This window comes from Hypanus sabinus, chromosome 15 (assembly GCF_030144855.1).
Source record: "Hypanus sabinus isolate sHypSab1 chromosome 15, sHypSab1.hap1, whole genome shotgun sequence".
In the NCBI taxonomy this organism is placed as follows: domain Eukaryota; kingdom Metazoa; phylum Chordata; class Chondrichthyes; order Myliobatiformes; family Dasyatidae; genus Hypanus; species Hypanus sabinus.
The window spans coordinates 58,056,882-58,082,460 of NC_082720.1; the positions used below are offsets into that span (position 1 = coordinate 58,056,882).

The window sequence follows — 25,579 nt, forward strand, 5'->3', positions numbered from 1 at the left end:
TAGGAAGTTTTAGCAAGAGGTCATGGATACAAAACATCATCCCTTTAACTCAGCATGCAGGCTGCCTGACCAAGCTCACATATTTTGAGTTTTATTTCAATTTTTTTTTAAATTGTCAATAACCATCAATTCAATGAGGCACCACAGTAGCAAAGCATTTAGCATGACACTATTACAGCTTGGGGCCTTGGAGCTTGGGTTTTAATTCCATCACCAAATGTAAGGAGTTTGTACACCCTGTCGTGAAATGCATGAGTTTCCTCCAGATGCTCCAGTTTCCTCGCACATTCCACAAAAGTACCAGTTAGCAGGTTAAATGGTCATTATAAATTGTGCTGTGATTAGGCTAGGGTTAAAAAGGTGGGTTGCTGGGCAGAACAGCTTGTTGGGTCAAAGAGGTATGTTCCACCCTGTACCTCTAAATAAAATAAATAAAAAATCTTTTTTATTTTTGAAGGGATAAAATGTGGGAAATTTGTGTAGAAGTTATAGACCATAATCACTTTCACAATGAAATTTCCAGGTGAGTTGCAAGCACGTTGGCACTGAGAGCTAAATTATGTTTTTTACTAAAAACATTCCATTCTATTTCCGTCCCAATGTTACAGGTAACCTTTTTATTAAACTATTAAATGCAGACATCTTTATATAAAACTATCACCTGGCAGTTAGCTGAAAATTCTGACAGACTTGTTATGAAAGGTTTGAACCATTGACATCCACATCATCAGCTGTGAATGGACTTGTCCATCACAGTCTATATAAAATTGCATTTTACCTTCAAAACTAGATTATGTATCTTTCCCCCAGCTGAATTACCTTTTTCTCCAGTTCTGCAGCTTTGGTTTCGCTGATCTGCACTTTGGTTTTGTCAACCATGTTGTCTGAGAAAATAAATCCATCAAAGTGATTTTAGGTTCTTTCAATTTGTCACAGTGCAGTTCTAATACTAGGTCAAATACGAGATGAAAGGAACACTTTCATTTGTATACGTGACCACATCAACAGTGAGGTCTTCAAAGCACCGAAACTTAATTATCTTTGCAAACCTGCTGTACAGGCAAAATAAATCACAGGAAAAATCTGAACTTGTATTTACCTATTAAATGGTCCACATCCAGAGTAAATTTTCTGCACTTGAAGTCTGGATCAGCTCCATTTTTCTGCAGAACTACTTGAGACACACATTCATCTAAAAGCTTGTAATACTGAGGCCTAGAAACAAACAGAAACTTTCAGTTTTTAATCGTCAATCCCTTTTTCTCCCTCCAAAGTCTGATATGGGAGCTGTGCTTGTGTTACTAGACAAACATCCCGACTAACACACACAAAATGCTGGAGAAACTCAGTAAGTCAGGCAGCAACTATGGAGTTTAATAAACAGTCAATATTTCAGGCAGAGACCCTTCATCATCAGTATCCTAATGCTTGCAGTTACTCCGGTGACAAGATTGAAACCCACCAAGACATCAAAGCAATTTAAATTCAGTTCATTAAACTGGTCTGAAATGAAGAACGTGTATCAGGTATAACGACAATGTAATTACTGAACTGACGTAAAAACCCAATTAGCTTCAAGCATTTATAATTATGCATCTGCTGAGTAGCCATTTTATTAGGTACACCTGCTTATTAATGCAAATATATAATCAGCCAATCATGTGACAGCCAACACAATGACATGAACACATGGTCAAGAGGTTTAGTTGTTGTTCAGACCAAACCGTAGAAGGGGGAAGAAATGTGATCCAAGTGACTTTGACCGTGGAATGATTGTTGAAGTCAGATGGGGTGGTTTGCTTATCTCAGAAACTGCTGATATTCTGGGATTTTCATGCACAACAATCACTATAGTTTACAAAAAAAAATGTGAAATCAAAAATCCAGTGAGAAGCAGTTCTCTGGGTGAAATGCCTTGTTAATGAAAGAGGTCAAAGACCAGACTGGTTCAGGCTAACAGGAGGGCAACAGCATCTCAAATATCACGTTACAATAGTGGCATGCAGAGGAGCATCTCTGAACACACGTCAAACCTTGAAGTGGATGGGTTACAGCAATCAGAAAACCATGAACATACCGAAATACACTCAGTGATCACTTCATTAAGTATAGAAGGTACCAAATAATGCGGCCATTGTGTGTAATAATTACTTGATAATTTTACATAAAAATTAATAAATCCCCATCTCAATGTATATTAAAAACAAATCAGATACAGCCAGCCAACTATCAGAGGCATCACAATGTGACCATTGACTGGTTAATGCAGTTTCATTCACTGGGCGCAATAAATAATATGTTGGAGAAAACACAGTGGGTCAAATGGCGTCTCTGGGGGGAAGGAATAGTTGACGTTTTGGGTCGAAACCCTGCATTAGGATTTTCTGTCACCATTTTCAGCAGACTGCCTGGTGCTCCAGATTCCAGCATCTGCAGCCACTTGTCTTTTCATTCACTGAAAGCAGGAGGATTGACATGCATGGTGATTAAGGAAGCATACAGGATACCTGCCTTTATCAGTAAGATTAACAGAGCAGAGATATCATATTAAATGCATAAAAAATTAGTTTAGCCACAGCCAGAATTCCGTTCACATTTGTGATCAACACACTGAGGGACTGTGTAAAAGCAGTCGAGGGAAAGTTGTGAAGATGTTGCCAGTGGTAAAGAATTAGCAAAAAGGAAAGAATCTTGAGGCTGGGATTTTATTTGGTTGGAAGAGGCTGATGAGAGATTTAACTTTGGTTGTGTAAGAATACAAGGAGCTTCAATAAAGTAAATAAAATTACTTATTGGCTTTAGAGAGTGGATAGCAGTGTGGAGATACATCTCTACAAAAGGAGGTGTAAGGTGATCCTTCCCTCTGCTAACCTGCAGGTCACCCTTGGGCAAGGTATAGCATCTGCTTAGCCCCTGATCAGAGTCAGGTGAAACCATGGGAGCAGGTGGTAGATGATCGTACGAACAGCTGGTGCATATCACATGTCCTGGTTATGCAACCACTGATGCCAAGCAGACAATCTCTGAAGAGTATTAATAATGGCTGGGGTCACCTTCTTGCAAAGACATTGCCCAGAAGAAGATAATAGCAAACCACTTCTGTAGAAAAAATTGCCAAGTACAATCATGGTCATAGACCACAATTAATAATGTCATACAACTTGGTGCATGATGTTGCTGACTGGCTTACAAGAGCAATAAGTAAATAGCCAGTACAGATTTCACTGAACAAAGAGGAAAACTTATTTGAGGAAACACTTAATGATTTGTGAGGACTAGAACACACTGGTCAAAAGGGTTTTGGAAGCAGAAATTGTCTCCAGATTTAACAAGTCCCTGGATGACATGTGACCAATAAACTGCAAGGCAATGAATGGAAGGCTGGAAAGTCCATTGTTGTATTACATGGATATAATGGGTCAAATGGCAGCCTTATACTGGAAGTCCTTTGTTCAGCTTCCAAAGCTGTTATTCTGGCAAGTTCTTGGCATCTATCAATTCCATCTAGCTAGTGCCATCTTGATAAAAAAAAATCACAAGAAAAGTGTGTATCCAATGAACACAGAACAGTAGAGCACAGGTATAGCCCTTGAGCTGATCAGGGTTCAAATCCCACCACTGCCTGTGAGCAATTTACACACTCTCCCTGTGAATTTCCTCCAGTTCCCTGCCACATGCTAAAGAAATATAGGTTAGGGTTAGTGAGTTGTGGACGTGCTGCATTGGCATCGGAGGAATGACAAGACTTGCAGGCTGTCCAGCAAAATTCTCACTGATATGACTTAACACGAACGGCACCTTTAACTGTATATTTTGAGATAAATACGCACACACACACTCCCCCCACCCACATACTCTGCTCATTTACCCAGCACTGGAGTGAGACAAAGGATCTTAACTGTGCCACTGACCCAAGTAACCAATGAGTCATCAGCTCCAGAAATTACTGTGAATCGGTCTGAGAACATTCAGCACACAAGAAGTTTATGCTCCACACAAGTCACTTCCTTGCTGTATTCAACAAAAGATGTTTTTAAATTCCTCTCTTCCTCATGTAGATATTTAGTTTCCCCTTCAAGTGCATCCACTTTGGCAACTTTGCGATAAAATTTTTCATATTTTTATTTATTGATGTGTCGTAAAACAACAAATTTCACACTGATCGTGTTAATGATAATAAACCTGATTCTGATTCATATCATAAATTTGATCATTATGTTTGGTTCCCCAGTGGCTGACTGGCTTCTAGAAAGTGTTAGACTGTTCAATCTTCTTTGCTATGTAGTAAAATGCTAAAAAAATATATTTCTGCACTCTTCAGCAAGTCATCAAGCTGTGCACACAGATGGTGTACCTACTAACCAGACAATCTCCCGAAACGCTTTAGACATAAACATTTAATTTAGAGCCTACTCTGGTAAACACCCCAAGGCAATCAGTGCCACAGGTGGTTTCAAGACACAAAACCTGGCGATTACAGTGAACCATCAACTTATCCTCTGAGAGTTCTGGCGAATGAGCTGATGTGCCAAGATAAGCATGGGTGTTAGCAAGGGGATAAAATTGGCAGAGAAATGGTGGATGGAATTTAGCAAATGTATGACAAGCATCTTAGAAGAACTGGGTATACCTACATACAAATGGTATACTTTCAAAAGGAACAAAGGAAAATGGGAGCAGGACAATTTCCAGAGAGAAAATGAATTGACTGCTTGTATCTTAAGTAATTTTGTATAAACATGAAACAGTTTAGTATGTTTCCTAGTGGTCACAGCATATATACACAGTTGTTCTGTTTGTCCCCCTAGTTGTTACACTTGAGTGATTCTGGAAAGCTCTGGAAGCTTCTCTGGTGCTGCTTTATTTGAATAGGGGCTTCCCAGACGGCTGGCTCTTATCTGCAGTTTGAGTGGCATGTTTTTCTTATCCATGTGTATAAAAAGAGACGACCATGAGGCAGCGCCTTCTTTTAGTCTCTGTTCTGCCTTCTGCTATGAGCTTGTACTGTCCGTTTCCCAGTTATTTTTGCTCTATTAACACTTAATAAAACAATCATGAAGCAACAAGTTTTGTGCCTCTTTCCTGACTTCCAAAAGAACCTTGGATTAAAAACTTCAGAATCCAATAGGAGACAGATGTAAATCATTTATTGCAAAGGCATGAGTCATCCTGAGCTTTATAAACAGAGGCACAGAGTACTAAAGCAAGATATGTGAAACCTTTGATCAATCATTGAGAGGCATCAACAAGAGTATTGTGCCAGTTCTGGACACCTTATCATTGGAAGGTTATCAAGACGTTGAAAAGGTAGCCTGCATTTACTACAAAAGACACTAAGTGCAAGGGATTTCAGTTCAACAGAAATTGAAATGGAATTAAGCAGGGAATGTTGAAGGAAAAAATTGACAGAAATGTATTGACAATTTTAAATGAAAAAAAAACAGGGAAATTATTTCCACTGAAAAGTAAGAGGGTTTTTTTTTTTAAAACAAAAAGACCCCAGATTTAAGACAATTAGCAGAAGGTACTGGAGGGAAGATGAGAAATTTTATAAATTCTAAGATGTTATGATCTGGAATGCGCAAAAGGATACAGTTTGAATTATGTTCAAAAGGGAAATCATGGAAATAGAACATGGACTTAAAACATTACAGCACAGTACAGGTCCTTCAGCCCACAATGCTGTACTAGCCCTTTAACTTACTCCAAGATCAATCTAACCCTTCCAACCAACGTAGTCCTCCGTTCTTCTATTACCTATATACTTATTTGGGAGATTCCTATATGTCCCGAATGTATCTGCCTTTACGACCATCCCTGCAGCATGTTTCATGCACCCACCACTCTGTGTATACAAAAAAAACTTGCCTCTAACTTCACTCATATACTTCTCTCTAATCACCTTAATATTATACCCCCTTCATATTAGCCATTTTCACCCTGTGAAAATAACCTCTCTGGCTATCCACTCTATCTTTCCCTCTTACCATCTTGCACACCTCTATCAAATCACTTCTGATCCTCTTTTGCTCCTGAGAGGAAAGCCCTAATCTGCTCAGCCTGTCTTCATAAGACATGCTCTCGAAACCATGCAGCATCCTGAAAAATCTCCTCTGCACCCTCTAAAGTTTCCACATCCTATAATGAGTATTAGAGAAAATCTACAGGGCATGTTTGACAAATCTTATTAAATGTTTTTGAAGAGGTTACTAGGAAAGTTGACGAGGGTAAAGCAGTGGATCTTGTCTATATGGACTTCAGTAAGGCCTTTAACAAGATTCCACACGGAAGGTTAGTTAGGAAGCTTCAATCGTTAGATATTAATATTGAAGTAGTAAAATGGATTCAACAGTGGCTGGATGGGAGATGCCAGAGAGTAGAGGTGGATAATTGTTTGTCAGGTTGGAGGCTGGTGACTAGTGGTGTGCCTCAGGGATCTGTACTGGGTCCAATGTTGTTTGTCATATACATTTATGATCTGGATGATGGGGTGGTAAATTGGATTAGTAAGTATGCAGGTGATACTAAGATAGGTGGTGTTGTGGATAATGAAGTAGGTTTTCAAAGCTTGCAGAGAGATTTAGGCCAGTTAGAAGAGTGGGCTGAAAGATGGCAGATGGAGTTTAATGCTGATAAGTGTGAGGTGCTAGATTTTGGTAGGAATAATCCAAACAGGACATACATGGTAAATGGTAGGGCATTGAAGAATGCAGTAGAACAGAGTGATCTAGGAATAATGGTGCATAGTTCCTTGAAGGTGGAATCTCATGTGGACAGGGTGGTGAAGAAAGCTTTTGGTATGCTGGCATTTATAAATCAGAGCATTGAATATAGGAGTAGGTGTGTAATGTTAAAATTGTACAAGGCATTGGTAAGGCCGAATTTGGAGTATTGTGTACAGTTCTGGTCACCGAATTATAGGAAAGATGTCAACAAAATAGAGAGAGTACAGAGAAGATTTACTAGAATGTTACCTGGGTTTCAGCACCTAAGTTGAACAAGTTAGTTCTTTATTCTTTGGAGCGTAGAAGGTTGAGGGGGGACGATAGAGATATTTAAAATTACGAAGGGGATAGATAGGGTTGACGTGGATAGGCTTTTTCCACTGAGAGTAGGGGAGATTCAAACAAGAGGACATGAGGTGAGACTTAGTGGGCAAAAATTTAGGGGTAACACAAAGGGAAACTTCTTTACTCAGCGAGAAGTAGCTGTGTGTTACGAGCTTCCAGCAGAAGTGGTAGAGGCAGGTTTGGTATTGTCATTTAAAAAAAAATTGGATAGGTATATGGACAGGAAAGGAATGGAGGGTTATGGGCTGAGTGCAGGTTGGTGGGACAAGGTGAGAGTAAGCATTCGACACAGACTAGAAGGGCCAACGTGGCCTGTTTCTGTACTGTAATTGTTATATGGTTATATGGCTCTGAGAAAGAACTGGAGAGAATTAGGTAAGTAGCTCCTTCAAAGTGAAATAGCCTCATTTGCTGCAAGATTCTGCAATATAGATTCCACTCACCTTTGCAGTTTCAGTGAGTGGAATCATTAAATCTGTTTCAATTTCTGAGCACAACACATCCCTAACTCTGGAAAATCTAAATCAATACACTGCAAGAACAGCTGACACAAGCCCTACAGCAATCCTTACCCAGGAAATAAAAGCTAAGCAGTTAAGAGGCAATGACGCAGACCAAATGACAATCTGCAGAACAAAGTCTTTTCAGGAACAGCAGCTCAGCTTTTAATTGAGTTGAGAAGTAATGAATCAGGATCCCTTTTCTCTGAATCAATGCAAACTCATAATAATTGCAGGCACTTGGCTGCAGCTCCTCTGTAAACAGGACGTGGCTGGATGACTAAGATATGAAATCATTTTTCCACATTCAGCTCCAATTTCATTTTAACTACCTGCCCCGTTCAAGGGAAATATCATTTCCTGGAAGTAATTCCTCTAGCATTATCAAAGCCAAAAAAATTACCTCAATATTTTATATTAAGGCAATTTTAAAAAAAAGATGGGGGGATGGGGTGGGATGTCACAGGCAAAACGCATTGGAGAGTAGAGGTGGCTCACAAGAGTGATCCCAGGACTGAAAGGGTTAACATACGAGGAAGGTTTGATGGATCTCGGCCTGCACTCACTGGAGTTAATTTGTTGGGGTGGGGGGAGGAATCTTATTGAAGCCTATCAAGTATTGAAAGGCCAAGATAGAGTGCAGATGTTTCCCATAGTTGAGGGAGTTTAGAACCAGAGGGCCAGCCTCAGAATAGGAGATCCCTATAGAATGGAGATGAGGAGGAATTTCTTTAGCCAGAGGGTGGTGAATCTGTGGAATTCATTGCCATGGACAGCTGTGGAAGCAAACTCATTGGGTATATTTAAAGTGGCAGTTGAGAGGTTCTTGATTAATAAGGGAGCCAAAGGTTACGAGGAGAAGGCAGCGCTAATGGGGTTGAGAGGGATAGTAAATCAGCCATGATGGAATGGTGGGTCAAACAGCCTAATTTTTCTTCCATATCTTATGTTTCATGTGTCTTGAGATTTTTTCAAATGTAAAGGGTCGTGGGTGTGGAATACCCCACCGGCATTGGTCATCGTGGCAGATACATTAGGAGCATTTAAGAAATCCGTAGAGAGGTACGTACATGACAGAAATATGGAAGTTAAGTGGGAGGAAAGGGCTAGATTTATCTCGGGAGTGTTATAAGGCCAGCATAACATTGTAGGCTGAAAGGCCTGTACCGTGCTGTAGAAAAGGGCCTATATAATGTTCTATGTTCGAAGAAGCCTATATTCCTAAACAAAATTGTTCTTCCATCTATTGACTGCAGCTGCTGGAATATGAAGCAACAGACAAAATGCTGGATAGACTCACTGGATGCAACAGCATCCAGATGAAGCGCCTCAGCATGAAATGTCAACTATAAATGTTGCATGACCCAAAGTCCCTCCAGTGCTTCATCTGTTTGTAGGAAACTCTTTGAGGCAGGGGCCACGGACCCCTTGGTTAATGGAAGGGATCCATGACATAAAAAAAGTTGGGAACCCCTGCCATAAGACAATGATCAACTTATAAACACCTCCAACAAAGATTTTAAGATTAAAGATTGGGCTTTATTTGCCACAGGTACGTTGAAACATACAATGAAATGTGTCAGTTGCAACAACCACCAATACAGACTGAAATAATGTTAAGGACAGTCTACAAGTGTCATGCTTCCAGCAGCAATGTGGCATGCTCACAATTGTGACACTAATCTGTAAATCTTTGGAATGCCTGAGGATACTGAAGACCTGAAGGTCACAAGCAGAATGTACAAACTCCTTCCATACAACAGCAGGGATTGAAGGCGGTTTTTGGTGCTAAAGCATTATGCTGACCTGCTGCACAAGCTGATCAATCTATATTGGCTTCACTGCAGAACCACAGTTACCAGAAACAGCAGAATACAGCTATGGGTGACACGGAAAACTCTACTGTATTTGGGGGCCAAGCTCCAAATCATTGCCCACTACTTCAATGAAGCATTTCAGAAAGACAGGCTTTGTGCTTACCATTCATAAAATGAAAGGTCCTGCCCTCAGCCCCCCTCCCAAAAACCTGGCATCAATGAGATGATGGAAAACTTGGGTCAGGTCTCACATCTCCAGAGTCGGCTCTCAGGGAAGGAAAACAAAACAGTGAAATTCGCCATTCTCGTTTAAGTTTTCCAACAAAGCTTTCGATTGTCTGGAAGAGATGTTTCAAGATGAAGATTTCAAACTCAGCACAAAGCTGTGGTCTGCTGGACATCAGTGATGTATAACACTCTGCACCTGCACTGACTGTGATGCCAAATTAAATTCAATCTGCCTGCTCATGATCCCTATCTCTCTCTATTCTCTGCATATTCAGCAGATTGTTCTGAAAGGCTCTAAAACAGCATTTTTGAACTTGCTCCTAGCAGCCCATTTAAGGGGAAAAAAAACTTAGCTCGCACACCTCCTCTAAATGCTCCCCACAGCCCCAACATGAATCCTATGCCCTCCAATACTCCCCTTGCCCTCCTGCATACTGCAGAGACTTAGTCTATTTACAAAGTACCAGAAAACAGCGGAGAGAACTCTCCACTCTCTTTCATTCATTCTTCCAAATCCACAGGTAAAAAGCAGAGCACGTCACCTCTACTCTTAAGGCTGATAACAGACGCCTGAAACAGACACATTATTCTGAGCTCCACCACACTGAGAGACTGCTGCGTGGACAGAGGAAAAGACCTATGGATATTCTGAAAAGCTTCAACATCGTGGGCTGGCGGGTTTTTTCCTGTGCTGTACTGTTCTACGTTCTTCAAAAATCTGCAACATTTCATTGAAGTCAAAGTCATCAAACAATACACTCTACAATCTTTCAATCTTATTGAAATCTTTCCTGTAGATAGGTGACCAGAACTGCAGCCAATACTGCAAACTGTGCTTCACCAATGTCTTATGCAACTTCAACATAACACCCCAAATCCTGTACTCAATACTTTGATTTATATAGGCCAACGTTCCAAACATTTTTATCACTGTGACACCACTTTCAAGGAATTATAGATCTGAATTCCCAGATCCCTCTGTTCTACTGCACTCCTCAGTGCCCTAGCGCTCATCACAGGTCTGGTTTGTCATCCCAAAGTGCAACACCTCACACTTGTCTACGTTAATCTCTTTGGAAGGTAGGAAGTTAAGGGGCTACCTTACAGAAGTGTATAAAATCATGAGGGTTAGTGAAAGAATAAACGCACATAATCTTTTTCCCCAGGGAAGGTAAACTAGAAAGTAGAACGTTCAGGGTTAAGGAGAGAGGAAAGATTTAAAAAGGAACTTGAGCAACAACTTTTTTTCACAGACAGACAGGGTAAATACAAGCAGCTTTTTTCCACTGGGTTGGGTGAGACTAGAACTAGAGGTCATAGGTTAAGGGTGAAAGGTGAAATGTTTATGGGGAACATGAGGAAGAAATTCTTCACTCAGAGGGTGGTGAGAGTGTAGAACAAGCTGGCAGCAGAGTGGTTGATGCAGGTTTGATTTGAACTTCGTAGAGGTTGGGATAAGTACATGGATGGAAGGGGTATGGAGACCTATAGTCCAGGTACACGTCGATCTGACTTGGCAGAATAATTCAGCAGACACTAGATGGGCTGAAGGGCCCACTTCTGTGCTGTGATGCTAAATACAGGGATAGGGGTGTGGAGTCTGAGCAAAATGGGAGCAGCTTGGTAGGCACCATGGATGAGTTCAGCTGAACAGCCTGTCTCCATCCTGAGAATGAAGGGGTTAATATATAGGGAGCATTGTCAGTTCTGGGTCTGTACTGGCTGGAAATGAGAGGCCTATATAGTGTGGACGAGGAGAGGATGTTTCCTATGGTGAGTGAGTCTAGGATCAGGGCACAGCCTCAGAGTAGAAGGATGTTCCTTTAGAACAGAGATGAGGAGGAATTTCTTTAGCCAGAAGGTGCTGAATCTGTCGAATTCCTTGCCACAGACAGCCGTGGAGGCCAAGTCACTGGGTGTGTTTAAAGAGGAGATTCTTGATTAGTAAAGGAGTCAAAGGTTACAGGGACAAGGCAAGAGAATGTGGCTGAGAAGGATAATAAATGATAGGATGGTGGAGCATGCTTGATGAGCTGAATGGCCTAATTTTGCTCCTACGTATTAGGATGTTATGGTCTTATTGATTGCTGGGAATCTTTTGAGCTTGACTAGTCAAGGAATAGCATTTGGGATACATTTCAGACAAAGAGTTAGTGAGTCAGTGGGCAAGTGCATGAGACACCAATGGTCGCAGTCTATTGATAGGCAGAACAGGCAGAAGGTCAATCTGAACTACTATGACTCCGAGTACAACGACAAGAGGGGTGTAGGGGGATATGGACCAGCTTTGTGGGCATCATGGACAAGTTGGGCTGAAAGGCCTGTACCATGCTGTATTATTCAATGACTCCATCTCCAATGAGATGGCAATCTTTTGGTGTTAATAACTGAAAGGCCAGAAGTAGCATTTGGGATGAATTTCAGACAAAGAATCAGTGGGCGAGGGGGGAAGTGCATGAGACATGATAAATCACAGTCCACTGCATGACACAGCAAGCAGACTGATCTTTCCCGGTTCACACTCACACACAGCAGTCTGCCTCCAATCTTGTCTGTTTTAACCTGAAAGCTGTTCCGGATCTTAAGGAGTTAAACAGGAGATTTATTTTCCGCAGCCCAGCAACATGTCCTTTGCCTCACCTCTGCAAAATTTATCGTGCATGTTTTTTCCCCCCATCAGGGCTGAGCTGACATAAAGAAAAGTCCCGTGGCAAATATTTATCTGTAGGAGTCCCAGAAAAAAATCTTCAATCATTACAAATGTTTATGAAAGGTTAGAGAAGATTTGGAAAACACAAGTGTGAGCCTCAAAGAGAACAAAGGCAGCGAAACTCAATGACTGAGTCATGGACTGATGAAAAAGGGGCTGCTGTAGTGTAACAAGCTCTAAGAGAACAGCACTCAATTTACCCAAAATAACCAGGGTCACATTGATCTCAAAATCAAAACTAAATGATATGTTACTTAATTTAAAGGGAGTTCACTATAATTTTGCAATGTCTGTAATTCTTGATCTAATTTAAAACAAACAATGTTTTTACAAGATCTGTAGAGGGTTAATGGGGATTTAATCAATCTGTCCCACTTACTGTATAATCTTTCAGTAAGCCTTTACTGACTATTTTCTATTAAATTTGAAGCAGGCAGGAAGGTACAGGGAATGGAGATTGCATAAGGTAGTAATGGTGGTTTGTGAGAATACAGAAATATTTATTGCTGCGTGTTGCAAAATGGAGTCTATGCAGAGACCAGGGAGGAAAACGGATCAGAAGCTCACAGGAACATTGCCTGCTTGCTGAAATACAAAAAAAAACCATGTAAAAGCATTATCCTAAAAAGAAAGAAAAATAAGAAAGGTTTTTAGCCCTTCTCATTAATTTACAAAAACGTTTTCTTCAAGCTTATAACGCAGACTGTGGTTTGTCACTGCAGCTGTCCTCATTGTTGAGACCATCTGTTCAGCATTAAGGAGCCCTTTTGCACTCAAATTCAGTAAGATCAGCAACATATTGCAGCAAGCCACTGTCTGTGGTAAGAAATCTACACATAAAAACCAAAGGCAACAATTTCATTTGCAAAAATAGGACACAAAAACAATATACTTTGTATCCAGAATACATATTTTTATACACATTGAGACAACACCCTTTTCCAAAAAATATGCAAGTATAGGGCAACACTGCCACCTACTGTTCAGAAGCAAACAGCACCACAGCTGAGTGGCTTCTGACAGCTGCCTGTCAAAATGAAGCCGTGCCCCCTAGCCCTGCATATATTATTTTTTAAAGCTGGACTGCTGCCTCAGAAATTTTTCAAAAGTATCCCTAAAATTGATTAAAACTGATTAAGAAAGGCGTGCATGAAGGATTTACATGAAGATTTCACCAACAATAGCAGAATTTTTATAGTAAATTGCATTGAAGAACGGGATCTGTCCACATTACTGTTCTGCATTCAGTTCTGATCGCCCTGTTGCAGGAAGGATATGGAAGCCTTGGAAAAAGTGCAGAAAAGGTTCACCAGGATTTGTCTGAGTTAGAGGACATGTGTTATATTCAGAAAGAGGACAATCTAACGTTGTTTCCTCTGGAGCAGTTGAGGCTGAGGAGAGACCTGATAGGAGGTTTTTAAGGTTAAACAGCATAGAGTATCCCCCCCCCCCCCCCCAAACCAGGTTTAAACGTTTAATATCAGATGGCTTGCATTTAAGGTGAGTGGGCAAATTCAAAAGTGATGTATGGGGCATGTTTCTGTTAACATGGAGAGTGGTGGGAATGGAGGGTTATGAGCTGGGTGCAGGTCAGTGGGACTAAGTGAGAGTAAGCATTCGGCACGGACTAGAAGGGCCGAGATGGCCTGTTACCATGCTGTAATTGTTATATGGTTACATGTTACATGGTGGGTGCCCAGGATGTGCTGCCTGGGATGATGGGGAGGCAAGTATGATAGAGGCAGTCAAGAGACTCTTAGCTAGGCACATGAATGCGCAGAGAATGGGAAGATATTGGGTAGGCAGAAGGGATTAGTTTAGTTAGGCATTTGATTACTCATTTAATTAGTTCAGCAGAACGTTGCAGATCGAAGAGCCTATTCCTGTGTTGTACTGGTTTTGGTTCTATCCACGCTATGACTTATGCATTAATGGGCAGAGGTTTCAAAGCACATTGATATTAAGAGAGCAGGAGGACGCAGCCACAAAACCATCAGCCAGAGGAAGAACAAAGCTAGAAGACACCAGCATGTGCCGTGGGGCTTTTAAATGGCATTTTAAACAGAGGATAATTACCACTGAGTTGATGTATTACCCTAGCTCAGCACATTCCAACACACCACAAAGGCAATGAGGTACCTCTGAAGCATGGTCAGGGCCATGTGGGGAAGCTAGACAGCCCAAGTTTGCACACCTGCATTGCCACCACCCAAGGCATCCCCTCTTTCATTACTATCATCACAGCGAACTAAAGGCACACACTCAACATTTTAGGAACAGCTTATTTCTCACTACCATCAGATTTCTGAATGATCCATAAGCCCATGAATAACACCTCACTATTTGCTCTCTTCTTGCACCGTTATACTTCTTACTGTGACTTACAGTAATATTTATGTCTTACTGTATTGCTACCACAAAACAAAGAAATTTCACGATATATGTCAATGATAATAAATCTGATTATGAATTTTTCTACTCAGCAGGAATGGTTCCATGATGGAGCTAGGGCTGAAGGTTCTTTCCTTGGGTTTGAGAAAATATATCCACAACAGGTCAAGCGTCCCATGTGGTTCAGAATATAAAAAGTCAAAATATCTCAGTGTACATCAGTAATGGGGCAGACTCAAAGTCTGAGGGAAGTAGAATTTACCAGTTTATCAGATAGTATTTCATATAAAGAAATATTATTTCATCTCCTGAATGCAACTTAAAAGGATTTGTCTTTGTCTGGTCTGAAGCACATAATACTGTGATGGAAAATGGTATTAAGAGTGCAATGCTGCCACCTGCAGGCACTGTTACACAATAGCAGTTGATCAAGTGTTTTTAAGCACCTCAGAATACACAGAGCAACTGGGCTACAAAGTGAAATGCATCAGCAGTAACCAAGCCCTGAACAGCCCTCACTAACCACAATCTAACACTGGCTGAAAGGTGTTCTCAAAGTTCAAATTCCCCATATGTTACCATTTACTACCTTGAGATTTATTTTCTTGGGCATGTTTATATAAAAAAAATACATTGACAAAGACTGACAAACAAATATGCAAAAAAAGAAACTGAGCACGAGTTGTAAAGAGTCTTTGAAAATCGGTCTCTAGGTCACTGAATTGGTCCAATATCCACACTGACCCAGAAGCCTGATTGTTGTAGTATAATAACTGTTCCTGAAACTGTGTGGGAATTTGAGTCTCCTGTACCTCCTGACTGATGGTAATAAAGTGAAGAGGGCATGGCCCGCATGGTGGGGCGCCTATAATGATGGATGCTGCTTTCTTGTGACAGTGTTCCATTATTACACTATACAGTGCAGATTGGGCCGTTCTTGGCTCTTTGAGCCATGCTACTCCAGTAAAATGTGCTCAGTGGTGGGGAGGGCTTTCTCTGTGATGGACTGGGCTATATCCACCACCTTCTGCAGCCTCTTCCATTGCTGGGCATTTATGGTTCTATGCCAGGCTGCATATCTGCATGCCCTGGAAACTTAATTTTAATTATTTTCCAAGAAGAAGACATATTTTCTTAGTAGTGGAGAAACAGAGGGACCCTCGGGTCCACATCCACAGATCCCTGCGCAAGTTGATAAGGTTCTTCAGAAGCTGAATTAGTTGGCCTTAATTAGTTGTGGGATTAATTTCAAGAGACTGAGGTAATGTTGAAGTTCTATAAAATCCTGGCTAGGTCATACTTGGCCTGCTGTGTTCCATCAGCATTTTGTGTGTGTTGTTTGAATTTCCAGCATCTGCAGATTTCCTCGTGTTTGCTCCTGGAAAAGGATGTTCAGTTTTGGTCACCTCATTATAAGAAGAATGTGGAAGCTTTGGCGAGGGTGTGGAGGAGATTTACCAGAATGCTGCCCAGATTAGAAGGCATGTCCTACGAGGATAGGTTGAGTGAGCTAAGGCTTTTCTCTTTGGAGCGAAGGAGGATGAGAGGTGACTTGATAGAGGTGTGCAAGCTGATGAGAAGCACAGATCAATTTGAAAGCCAGAAACTTTTTTCCCAGGGTAGAAATAGCTAAAACCAGGGGGTACAATTTCCATGTGACTGGAGGCAAGTAAAGGGAGAACATCAGAAACAAGCTTTGTATTTTGTTTTTTTTTAAATATAGAGAGTAGTGGGTATGTGGAACACCTTGCCAAGATGGTGGTAGCATAGGCAGATACATTAGGGATATTAAACAGACTCTTAGGTAGGTACATGCATGATAGAAAAATGGAGCGCTCTGTGGGAGGGAATGGTTAGATTGATCTTAGAGAAGATTCCAAGGTCAGCAAAGCGCCATGGGCCAAAGGGCCTTACTGCATTGTGGGGTTCCATGTTCTTTGAAGGTCAGCAGATATTGGCCTTCCCCAAATCCTCTTGATTTGAGTCACTTGCTCAGTCATTCCAGATGCCAGTCACTGACTTACAGATCAGAACAGGTAAAGATGCCAGAAGATGACAATCCAGTCATTACACAATCACCAGTACTGATAGCACTTGTAAAATTTACATTTACTTATTTAAAATGAATTTAAACTGCCTAGGTGCCCGAGTGAGAATTGATCTTGTTTCTCTGCATCAGTTATCCAGACCTGCGTCCTCACAGTCTGCTAACATACTACATTATTTGTGGAACTTGCTTCAACTTCATCCTGTGTGCTTGGACAAAAAGAATATTGTATCATCGAAGATATTCAGAAGGAGCAGCAACGACACACTGTGCCTGCAGTGAACTGCAGCCGTCATAACTGGCCTGAAATGCACTCTGAACAACGAGGGAGTGTTTTCCTACGGTCTGAAGTCAATTCATCAGATATGAATGCTACTGTAGCGTACAGAAAAATCTTTTCTTGCCAGATGAAAAGAAAAACAATTTACTGTGTCTGGCGACGGCTGAAAGGAACAAAGTAAAATAAAGACCCATAAAGAATCAAAAGAATAATACATTCATTTCATCCTGGGCAGACATTGCATCATTTAGGAATACAAGTGTCTTTATAAATAACACGTACCCTGTGTGTCGTTACAGATAACATGTACCCTCTGTGATCTCCTGGATTGGTTTCAAATGCTGAAGGGGGAAGGGAGGCAGTTGCTGAAGTCTTTTTCCAAGTGTGTTTTGTTTTTTCAGTCTAGGCCTGGGCTGGGTTGCATGCATTCTGATTTCTTCCTCCCTGGCACTGGAGTGCAGCTGCTATGCACAGATTGGACAAGCTAATTGCACTAACAATTCAACTTAACTGGATAGATGGTGTTTAGAATTCCAGTGATATCAGGCAGCCTCTAAACCCCATGATTAACTGCAAAGTGTCCAAAATCCTTTCTCCTGTTGGTGCCCTCTCCTCTCCTATCAGATTCCTCCTTCTTCAACCACTTACCTTTTCCACCTATCACCTCTCAGCTTTTCACTTCATTCCTTCCTCCCCCACCTACCTACCCCCTCACCTGGTATCATTAACCTCCTGCCTGCTTGTGCTTGTTCCCTCCCCCATTTTCTTATTCAAATTCCTTGCTCCTTTCTTTCCGGTCCTGATGAAGGGTCTGGGCCCGAAACTTCTGCTCTTTATTTCTCTCCACAGATGCTACCTGACTTGCTGAGTTTCTGTCTCTGTTAGTTACTCTGGATTTCAGGAATTTGCAGAATCTCATGCTTATGAAGTGCTCACTTCCACTGCCATCAAGTCTCAAATATAAAAACCCACCACTGTGTCAACTATTACTCCCCCTTTTCAAAACTGCAACTTCCTCAAAAATTCTTAGCACCACTGTTTTTGGATCTGCTGTTTGATCCTCTCCACCCATGTTTATGAGGATGCTGCCAGGACTCGAGGTACGAGTTGTGGGGAGAGGCTGAGCAGGTTTGAACTTTATTCATTGGAGCACTGGAGGAGGGGGGTAATCTTATAGATGCGTATAAAATCAGGAGGAGCATAAGTTGGGTGAATGTATACAGTTTTTTTTCCTGGGAAAATCAAGAACTTCTATAGATGCACAGGAATGAATACCCTGACAAGTTGTATCATGGCCTAGTATGGAAACAACAATACCAAGGATGGAAACGTCTCCAGAAAGTGGTGGATACAGCCCAGCTCAACACTGGCAAAGCCCAAACCCCCTCCCCCACTGAGCACATTCACAAGCAAGCAGCAAACATCATCAAGGACCCCCATCATCCAGGCCATGTTCTCTTCTTGCTACTACCATCAGGCAGAAGGTCCCACTCCACGAGGTTCACGGACAGTTATTACCTTCAACCATCAGGCCTCTGAACTGGTGTGGGTAACAACACTCACCTCAACACTGAACTGCTTCCACAACCAAAAGACTCAATTTCAAGAACTCATATTCCTGGTATCATTTATTTGTCCATTTACTTATTTATTAACTGACATAATTAGTTTTCTTTACACTTCAGTAGTATATCAGCTTCTGTTTATGTATAGTTCTCAAATTCTGTTATATTTGTTTATTTTCCTGTAAACGCTTGCAAATTAATCTCAATGGGGCCATATATAAACTTCGGTAAGAAATTTACTTTTGAGTTTGTCTTTGAACTAGAGGGCACAGGTTTAAGGTGAGTTGGCACCTTACTGCCACTGCAACTCAACTTAATAGCTCTGATTCTGCGATGAGGATGAATTTCTTTAGCCAGAAGGTGGAGAATCTGTGCAACTCATTGCCACAGATGCTGTGGAGGCCGAGTCATTAGGCATATTGAAAATGGAGGTTGATAGGTTCTTTATTAATAAAGGGGGGGAAGGGGTTAGGTTAAAGAGAAAACAGGAAAATGGGATTGAAAGGAAGTGGGGAACAGAATCAATGGGGTGAATGCCCTAATTCTGCTACGTCTTTTGGTCTAATGTGAGGAGCAAGATTTAATAGGAATACAAGGGGAAATGTTTTCCACCCAGAGAGTGAGCTATAAGAGGATGTGGTTGAGGTACACTAATGACATTTAAAAAGACACTTGGATGGGTACAAAGATAGGAAATGGAGCAATCGCAGGCAAATGGTACAAGCTTAGATGGGAATCTTGCGCAGCATTGTCCAGTTGGGCTGAAGGGCCTGTTTGCATGCAGTATGACTTCGACCACCAGCTGCCTTCTGACCTCCAACCTGCTTGAAACATACCTCTTTGACCCATCATTTGATTATCCATGGAAGTAACAAAAAGTTTTGCAAGATTCTGGTTAACTAGTTGAAGACCCAGACTAAATGGATCACTAAGCAACAGAACCTGAGGAAAAGCATGACAAAGCCATGGGTCCAATTTTGCATGCACAAGACAAAGATTTGCAAAAATCACTGTTCCTTACAATTCAAGAATAACCTCAAAGATGGATGGACATTGGCATCACATGGTCAAAAGTTATTGCAGTGACTCACTTCTCAAAAAGTAAATGCAACCACTAAATTAGGCAATTCTTTCTGGGGCAGCAACAAACAAACCTGGATATCCTGACACTCCAAGCAATCTAAACAAGGCTTCACTGGTGGAGCAATACTGCCACCTAGTGGTCCATATCATTCACTACAATTATATCTGAAAACACAACACTCAGTCTTCAATTATACAAAGAAAAAATTTGGTGTCCATCATATGCTCAATAAATTAACAAACGTGTTGAATTTTGCTCCCAAAATTTGCCTCTATTCAGCTTCTAGGAAAAGTTTGGAGAAATACAAGGCACAGCACCACACATGACAAAATATTAAATGCTGCTGCTGGACTTTTAACTAAAATCAGGATGCAGGAGCATATCACCCTTATTCCAGCTACTTTGTATTGGCTTCCTGTATCTTTTAGAACTCATTTTGAAGTTCTTTTCTTGTTTTTAAATCGTATGGGATAGGTGTACACCATGGAATCACTTTTGTTTTATAATCCTGCTTGAGCTCACAGGACTGCTACTGATCTCCCTCAGAAGATAATTTGCAGGTTAGCTTTTTTGAACTACGCTCCGAAACTGTGGAATTCAACAACAAAAACTATAAGGGATGCAGACTCAGTTGACACTTTTAAAGGCCAGCTCAAGTCCTATTTATTTAACCTTGCTTTTAACATGGTTTTTATTTCCAGGTTTATTTTTTTATTTTATTTTCAAGTTTGTACGTCTATGCCATTATAAAGCACTTTGAATTATATCATCTGAATGAAAAGTGCTCTATAAAATTATTATTATTATTGCTGTATTTTTATTTTTCCTCAGCACAAGCTGGTACTCATTTCTCAATTTCCGGTGTCCAGTATTGTGGTGTTCTGGAGATTTGCCTTGATATTGTTGTGCAGCTCTAATTGTTTAATGTTATTGTGTAGTGACTTTAGGATGATACCCATTGTAGATATTACTATTGGGGCAATGTACACCCTGTTTATGATCCATAGTCTTTCAATTTCCTCTTTAATTCTTTAATTATTAGGACTTTCATTAATAACCTCCTAAAACAACCTTGCAAATTTCAGAACAAGGAAAAGTACCAAGAAAAAATATAGTAGAAGCTGATCACATCCCTCTCATAAGTTCAGCACTCCCATTTTTACAACTGGCTCAATAATTCCTTCCTTGGACACACTAGAATCATAAAGCTACATAACACACAAGCTCCTCAGCCTAAGTCAGCATTCAAACCAAGGTGCTCACCTGAGCAAGTCAAACTTGATTGTGTTTGTCCCATATTCTTCCTATCCCTGAACCTGTCAAAAATATCTTTTGAACATTTATATATATTCTCTCCTCTCATCATTTCTGCAGACTGTTCCTTCCATATACGTGCCACCCTCTGTGCTGAAAATCTTGACGAAAGGTCCCCTTTAAAACTCTTCCCTCTCCCTCCAGTTTTAGACCAAGTACCCTGGGGAAAAGCACTGTGGCCATCCATCTTATGTAAGCCCCTCCTGATTTGATAGACTTCAATCAGGTCACCCCTCAGCTTCCTGCACCTCAGTGGAAACAGTTCTAGCCTCCATCCACTTCTTAAGATCATACAAGCAACATGCAAGTAGCATGTAAGATGCACAATGCATCACAGGAGTGTTAATAAAGAAACAAAACGTCAGTTGGTTGGATCTTACAGCTCCAATCTTACAGCCAATCACAGGACCCCCAATCTTACAGCCTAATCACAGGACGATTTACAATGACCAATTAACATACTAAGCAGCAAGTCTTTGGACTGTGGGAGGAAAGCAGAGCACTCAGAGGAAACCCACGAACGCACAGGAAAGAACGCACAAACTTCCTTACAGAGGACATCGGAATTGAACTCCAAACCCCAAAACCCCAAGCGTCACGCTCTCCACGGCATGCTGAAATGATATATTTGTAACTGCCTCAGCCACTTTGTCTGGCCGTTCATTCCATATAGAGATGGTCCTCTGCACAAAGAAGTTGTCCCTCGGGTCTCTTAAATTTTTTCCCCTCTCACCCTACACCTATGCCTCTTAGTTTTGCCTCCCATACCCTGAGTACAAAATGCTCTCCAGCATTAACCTATCTCACATTAATTCAGGAGGTAACATGTTGATGCCAAAAAACACACGCGTCTCTCCAAATAGATTATAAACAACTGTTCTTTCCTTCATAAGCCATCCAGCCTCAAAGCACATAGCATAATAGCTGAATAAGGATTAACTTTTTGTCACATGGACATCAAAACATATAGTGAAATGTGTCAGCATCAAACCAAACCAGCTTGCCATGCTTCCGGCATCAACGCAGATATGTCCACAACTTACCCACCCTAACCTGTACATCTTTAGAAAGTGGGAGGAAACTATGGCACTAGGACGAAACCCACATAGTCATGGGGAGTACATCCAATCTCCTTACAGGCAGTAGCAGGAATCAGACCCCAATCTTACAGCAGAGGCTGTAAAGTGTTGTGCAAACCGCTATGCCGCCATACATGTTTGGATTACACTGAACTGCGGGTCACACTACCATACAAAGGAATGGCAGCAGAAGAAGGACAGATGAGAACTGCAAGGGAGTACTACAATCCAAAGTACTTTCAATAAGTAGTGAATTGTTTCATCTGTCAGACAGCTTTGCAAAAATTATAACCACAAGAGATTCTGCAGATGCTGCTAATCCAGAGTAACCCCAAAAAATGCTGGAGGAACTCAGCAGCTCAGGCAGCATCTACAGAAAGGAATGCAGAGTTGCCATTTTGCACTGAGATCCTTCATCAGGACCTGAAACATGAAAGAAGTCACCTACCTGGCTTGGTAATCGTTGCGAATCAGAAGTAAATGCTGAAGAATCGACAGGAAGTATGGCTCTGCTTTGGAGTCCTTCACAGTGTTCTGGAGCATTTGGAAGATTTCACTCACATCTGTGAAACTTAATTGTTAAGGAGACAAATGGATGTCTTTTTGACACTCCAGGATAGAGGGCTTTTCTGGACTCCACATATTAAAATGTGCAGCAAGGTTACCTTCACGTTTGTTTTCACCCTATTCACCCAACAGGAACACTACTACCTCCTGGGAAAAACATGAAAAAGCAGAGAATGAACCCGCCCGACACTGGGCACCATACTGATCCAGCCTCAGGTCAGCAGTTACAAATGGTACACGCTACAGCTACTGATCTTTCTGCTCGTGATGAATATAGATGTTCAAGTTCAAAGTGCATTTATTATTATAATATGTGTACATTACACAACCTTGAGATCGCCTCCTTACAGGCACCAATAAAACAAAGAAACCAAATCGATCCCATTAAAAAGGACCATTAAATACCCAATGTGCAGGATAAGTACAAATCATGTAAACAATAAAAGTAGGCAAATAGCATTCAGAACTAAAGCTCACAAAACTGAGCTTCCAGCCATGAAGCCAGTCATCACTGCAGTTGACATATATAAAATCAGATGTTTATAAAATCATAAGGAGGCACAAGTAAGGTAAGTGGTCACAGCTGTTTTTTTTTAAAGCAGAGTAGAAGATGGCGTAAGTTTAAGATGAAAAGATTTAAAAAGGTCCAGAGGTGTAACTTTTTCCACACAGAGGTTGGTGGGTATATGGAAGAGGAAGTGGTAGAGGCAGGTACAATATCAACACTTAACATTTTGGAATTACTGAAACAAGGTAAGACATTGGACAGGTCATATATAGGAAAGGTTTAGAGCAGGGGTTCCCAACCTGGGGTCCTCTGACCCCTTGCTTAATGGTATTGATCCATGGCACAAAAAGGGTTTGGAACCACTGGTTTAGAAGGATATGGACCAAACACAGGCAAGTGGTACTTGCTTGGATAGACATCTTGGTCAGCACAGATGAATTGGGCCAGAGGTCCTGTTTCCACACTGTATGACTCTATAACATCAAAATTGGTGGCTATTCATAGCAATTCTTCAAAATTTGCCTAAAGCCCTTGAAGGAAATTTACTATTACTGGGGTGAGGTGGTCAGAGTCATGTCACCAAAGATGTCTATCTTAGCATGTCTCATTTCTCCAGATTTGACACACGTCCCTCTGAACCTTTTGTGGAAGTTAGAGCAAGGCAAGGGTTAACAAAATGTCCAGAATTTAGAGATAGAGTGCAGACAGCCCAGACAAGAAAAAAGATCTTTGAAGAGCATAGCCTCCCTTTGCACAAACTATCGGAGTCATCTTGGCTTACGGAGACGAGATAAGAATGTAACAGAAGGATTCAGGGAACACAAACCTTTACTTTACTTTACCAACTTCAAAGTATCATCAGTTGTTAACTTGTAGTTTTTATTGACTTTTAAAACCTTGATTGTAAATGGTGATTCAAGATTCTGACCTGTTAGGTATTATTTTTAAAATGAATCCTTTAGTGAAGGGTTTTATTGGGAAAATTTATAATTTATTGTTGCAACAGCACAATTATCCTTCACTTAAGATTAAGCAAGATTGGGAGAGAGAGCTTAACATGACCCTGATAACAGAAGATTGGTTGCGGAATTTGAAGTTAGTTAACTCTTCTTCGAACTGTGCCAATCACTCTCTAATTCAATTTAAAATTGTACGTCGTTACTATTTAACAAAGGAGAGACTGTCTAAAATGTTTTCTAATGTTAATAATCAGTGTGACAGATGTAAAACCGAGACAGCTACATTGACACATATGCTTTGGTCGTGTTCTGTACTGAAACATTTTTGAAAGTCTATTTTCTCTACAATTTCTGAAGTTTTAAAAATTAATTTACAACCTAATAAATTGACGGTTTTATTCGGTATAGTGCCTCAATATATTCATGGTATTTCTTCATCAGACCAACATGTAATTGCATTTGTTACATTATTGGCCAGAAGGGTGATTTTGTTAAAATGGAAAGATGTTTCTGCTCCTACTTTGATACAATGGTTCTCTCAGGTGATGTTATGCCTTAGTTTAGAGAAAATCATAAGTCGAACTTTCGATCCTCGATTTGATTTTGAGAAAAGATGGGGTTCATTCACCCGCTACTATCATTTGATTTGAAATAATTAATATGGTTTCCTTCCAATTTTTTTAATGGATTTGAGTTGGCGGATTGGTATTTTTTTCTATGGAAGCTTGCTCCCAATGGGTTCTTTTTTGTTTGTTTTATTTTCATTTAGTAGGGTTTTTTTTTTATTCTTAACACTTTATTTTCTCTTATTATTATTGATATATTGCTTCGCTTTGTTAATCAGTTATTTGCTAAATTTATTTTTTTATTGTATAGAATGACATATTGACTCAATGTATCTTTTTTGTTGATCTTCAATAATAATAAAAAGATTTTAAAATGAAGTGAATGGTGATTGATCCTGCAAGTAAATAATTCAAACATATACAAATACCAAATAGTCAATATTTGTAACTGCTGGTCAATTCTGTATAAAAATTGCTTTACTCTGTGCAGACTTCAAAACAGAGGCCATGCTGTTCTTTTTGTACACAAGTAAAATAAAGCATGTTTGAGGAATAAGTGTGAGTTTTCAAGGTCAGGTTAACTGGAGAAGACGCTTTCCTCGTTCTCCTATCAGTGAAGCTGTCCAAAATTTCTTTTCAATGTTGTTACAGCGTGGCATGATCAGGAAGGAGGAAAAGCCACTTAATTTGTATCTGCTGACACTATGGAGAAAAACAAGTAAAAATGGAAAGACAGATCAAAACTAATGTTGAAGTGATTAATGTCCTCCTTTTGTCTCTGATACCCCTTCACCACTTCATTTTGCTGAAGAATCTTCCCTCCTTTTGCCAAGTCTCCAGCAGACCCCACCCCTACAACAGAAAATCCCCTCCATTGACTCCTCTTTTAGTTTC

General features: G+C 40.6%; 1 protein-coding gene across 1 annotated transcript in view; it reads right to left on the reverse strand.

Annotated features, from left to right (window-relative positions):
• LOC132405256 (protein diaphanous homolog 1-like) overlaps positions 1–25,579 on the reverse strand; it is a 247,335-nt gene that overhangs the window by 57,242 nt on the left and 164,514 nt on the right. Inside the window, exons 12-14 of the mRNA XM_059989940.1 lie at positions 22,534–22,649; positions 1,100–1,215; positions 820–884 (exon numbers count right to left, since the gene is read on the reverse strand). Of these exons, the coding sequence (XP_059845923.1) occupies positions 820–884; positions 1,100–1,215; positions 22,534–22,649 (297 nt within the window). The remainder of the gene's footprint in view (positions 1–819; positions 885–1,099; positions 1,216–22,533; positions 22,650–25,579) is intronic.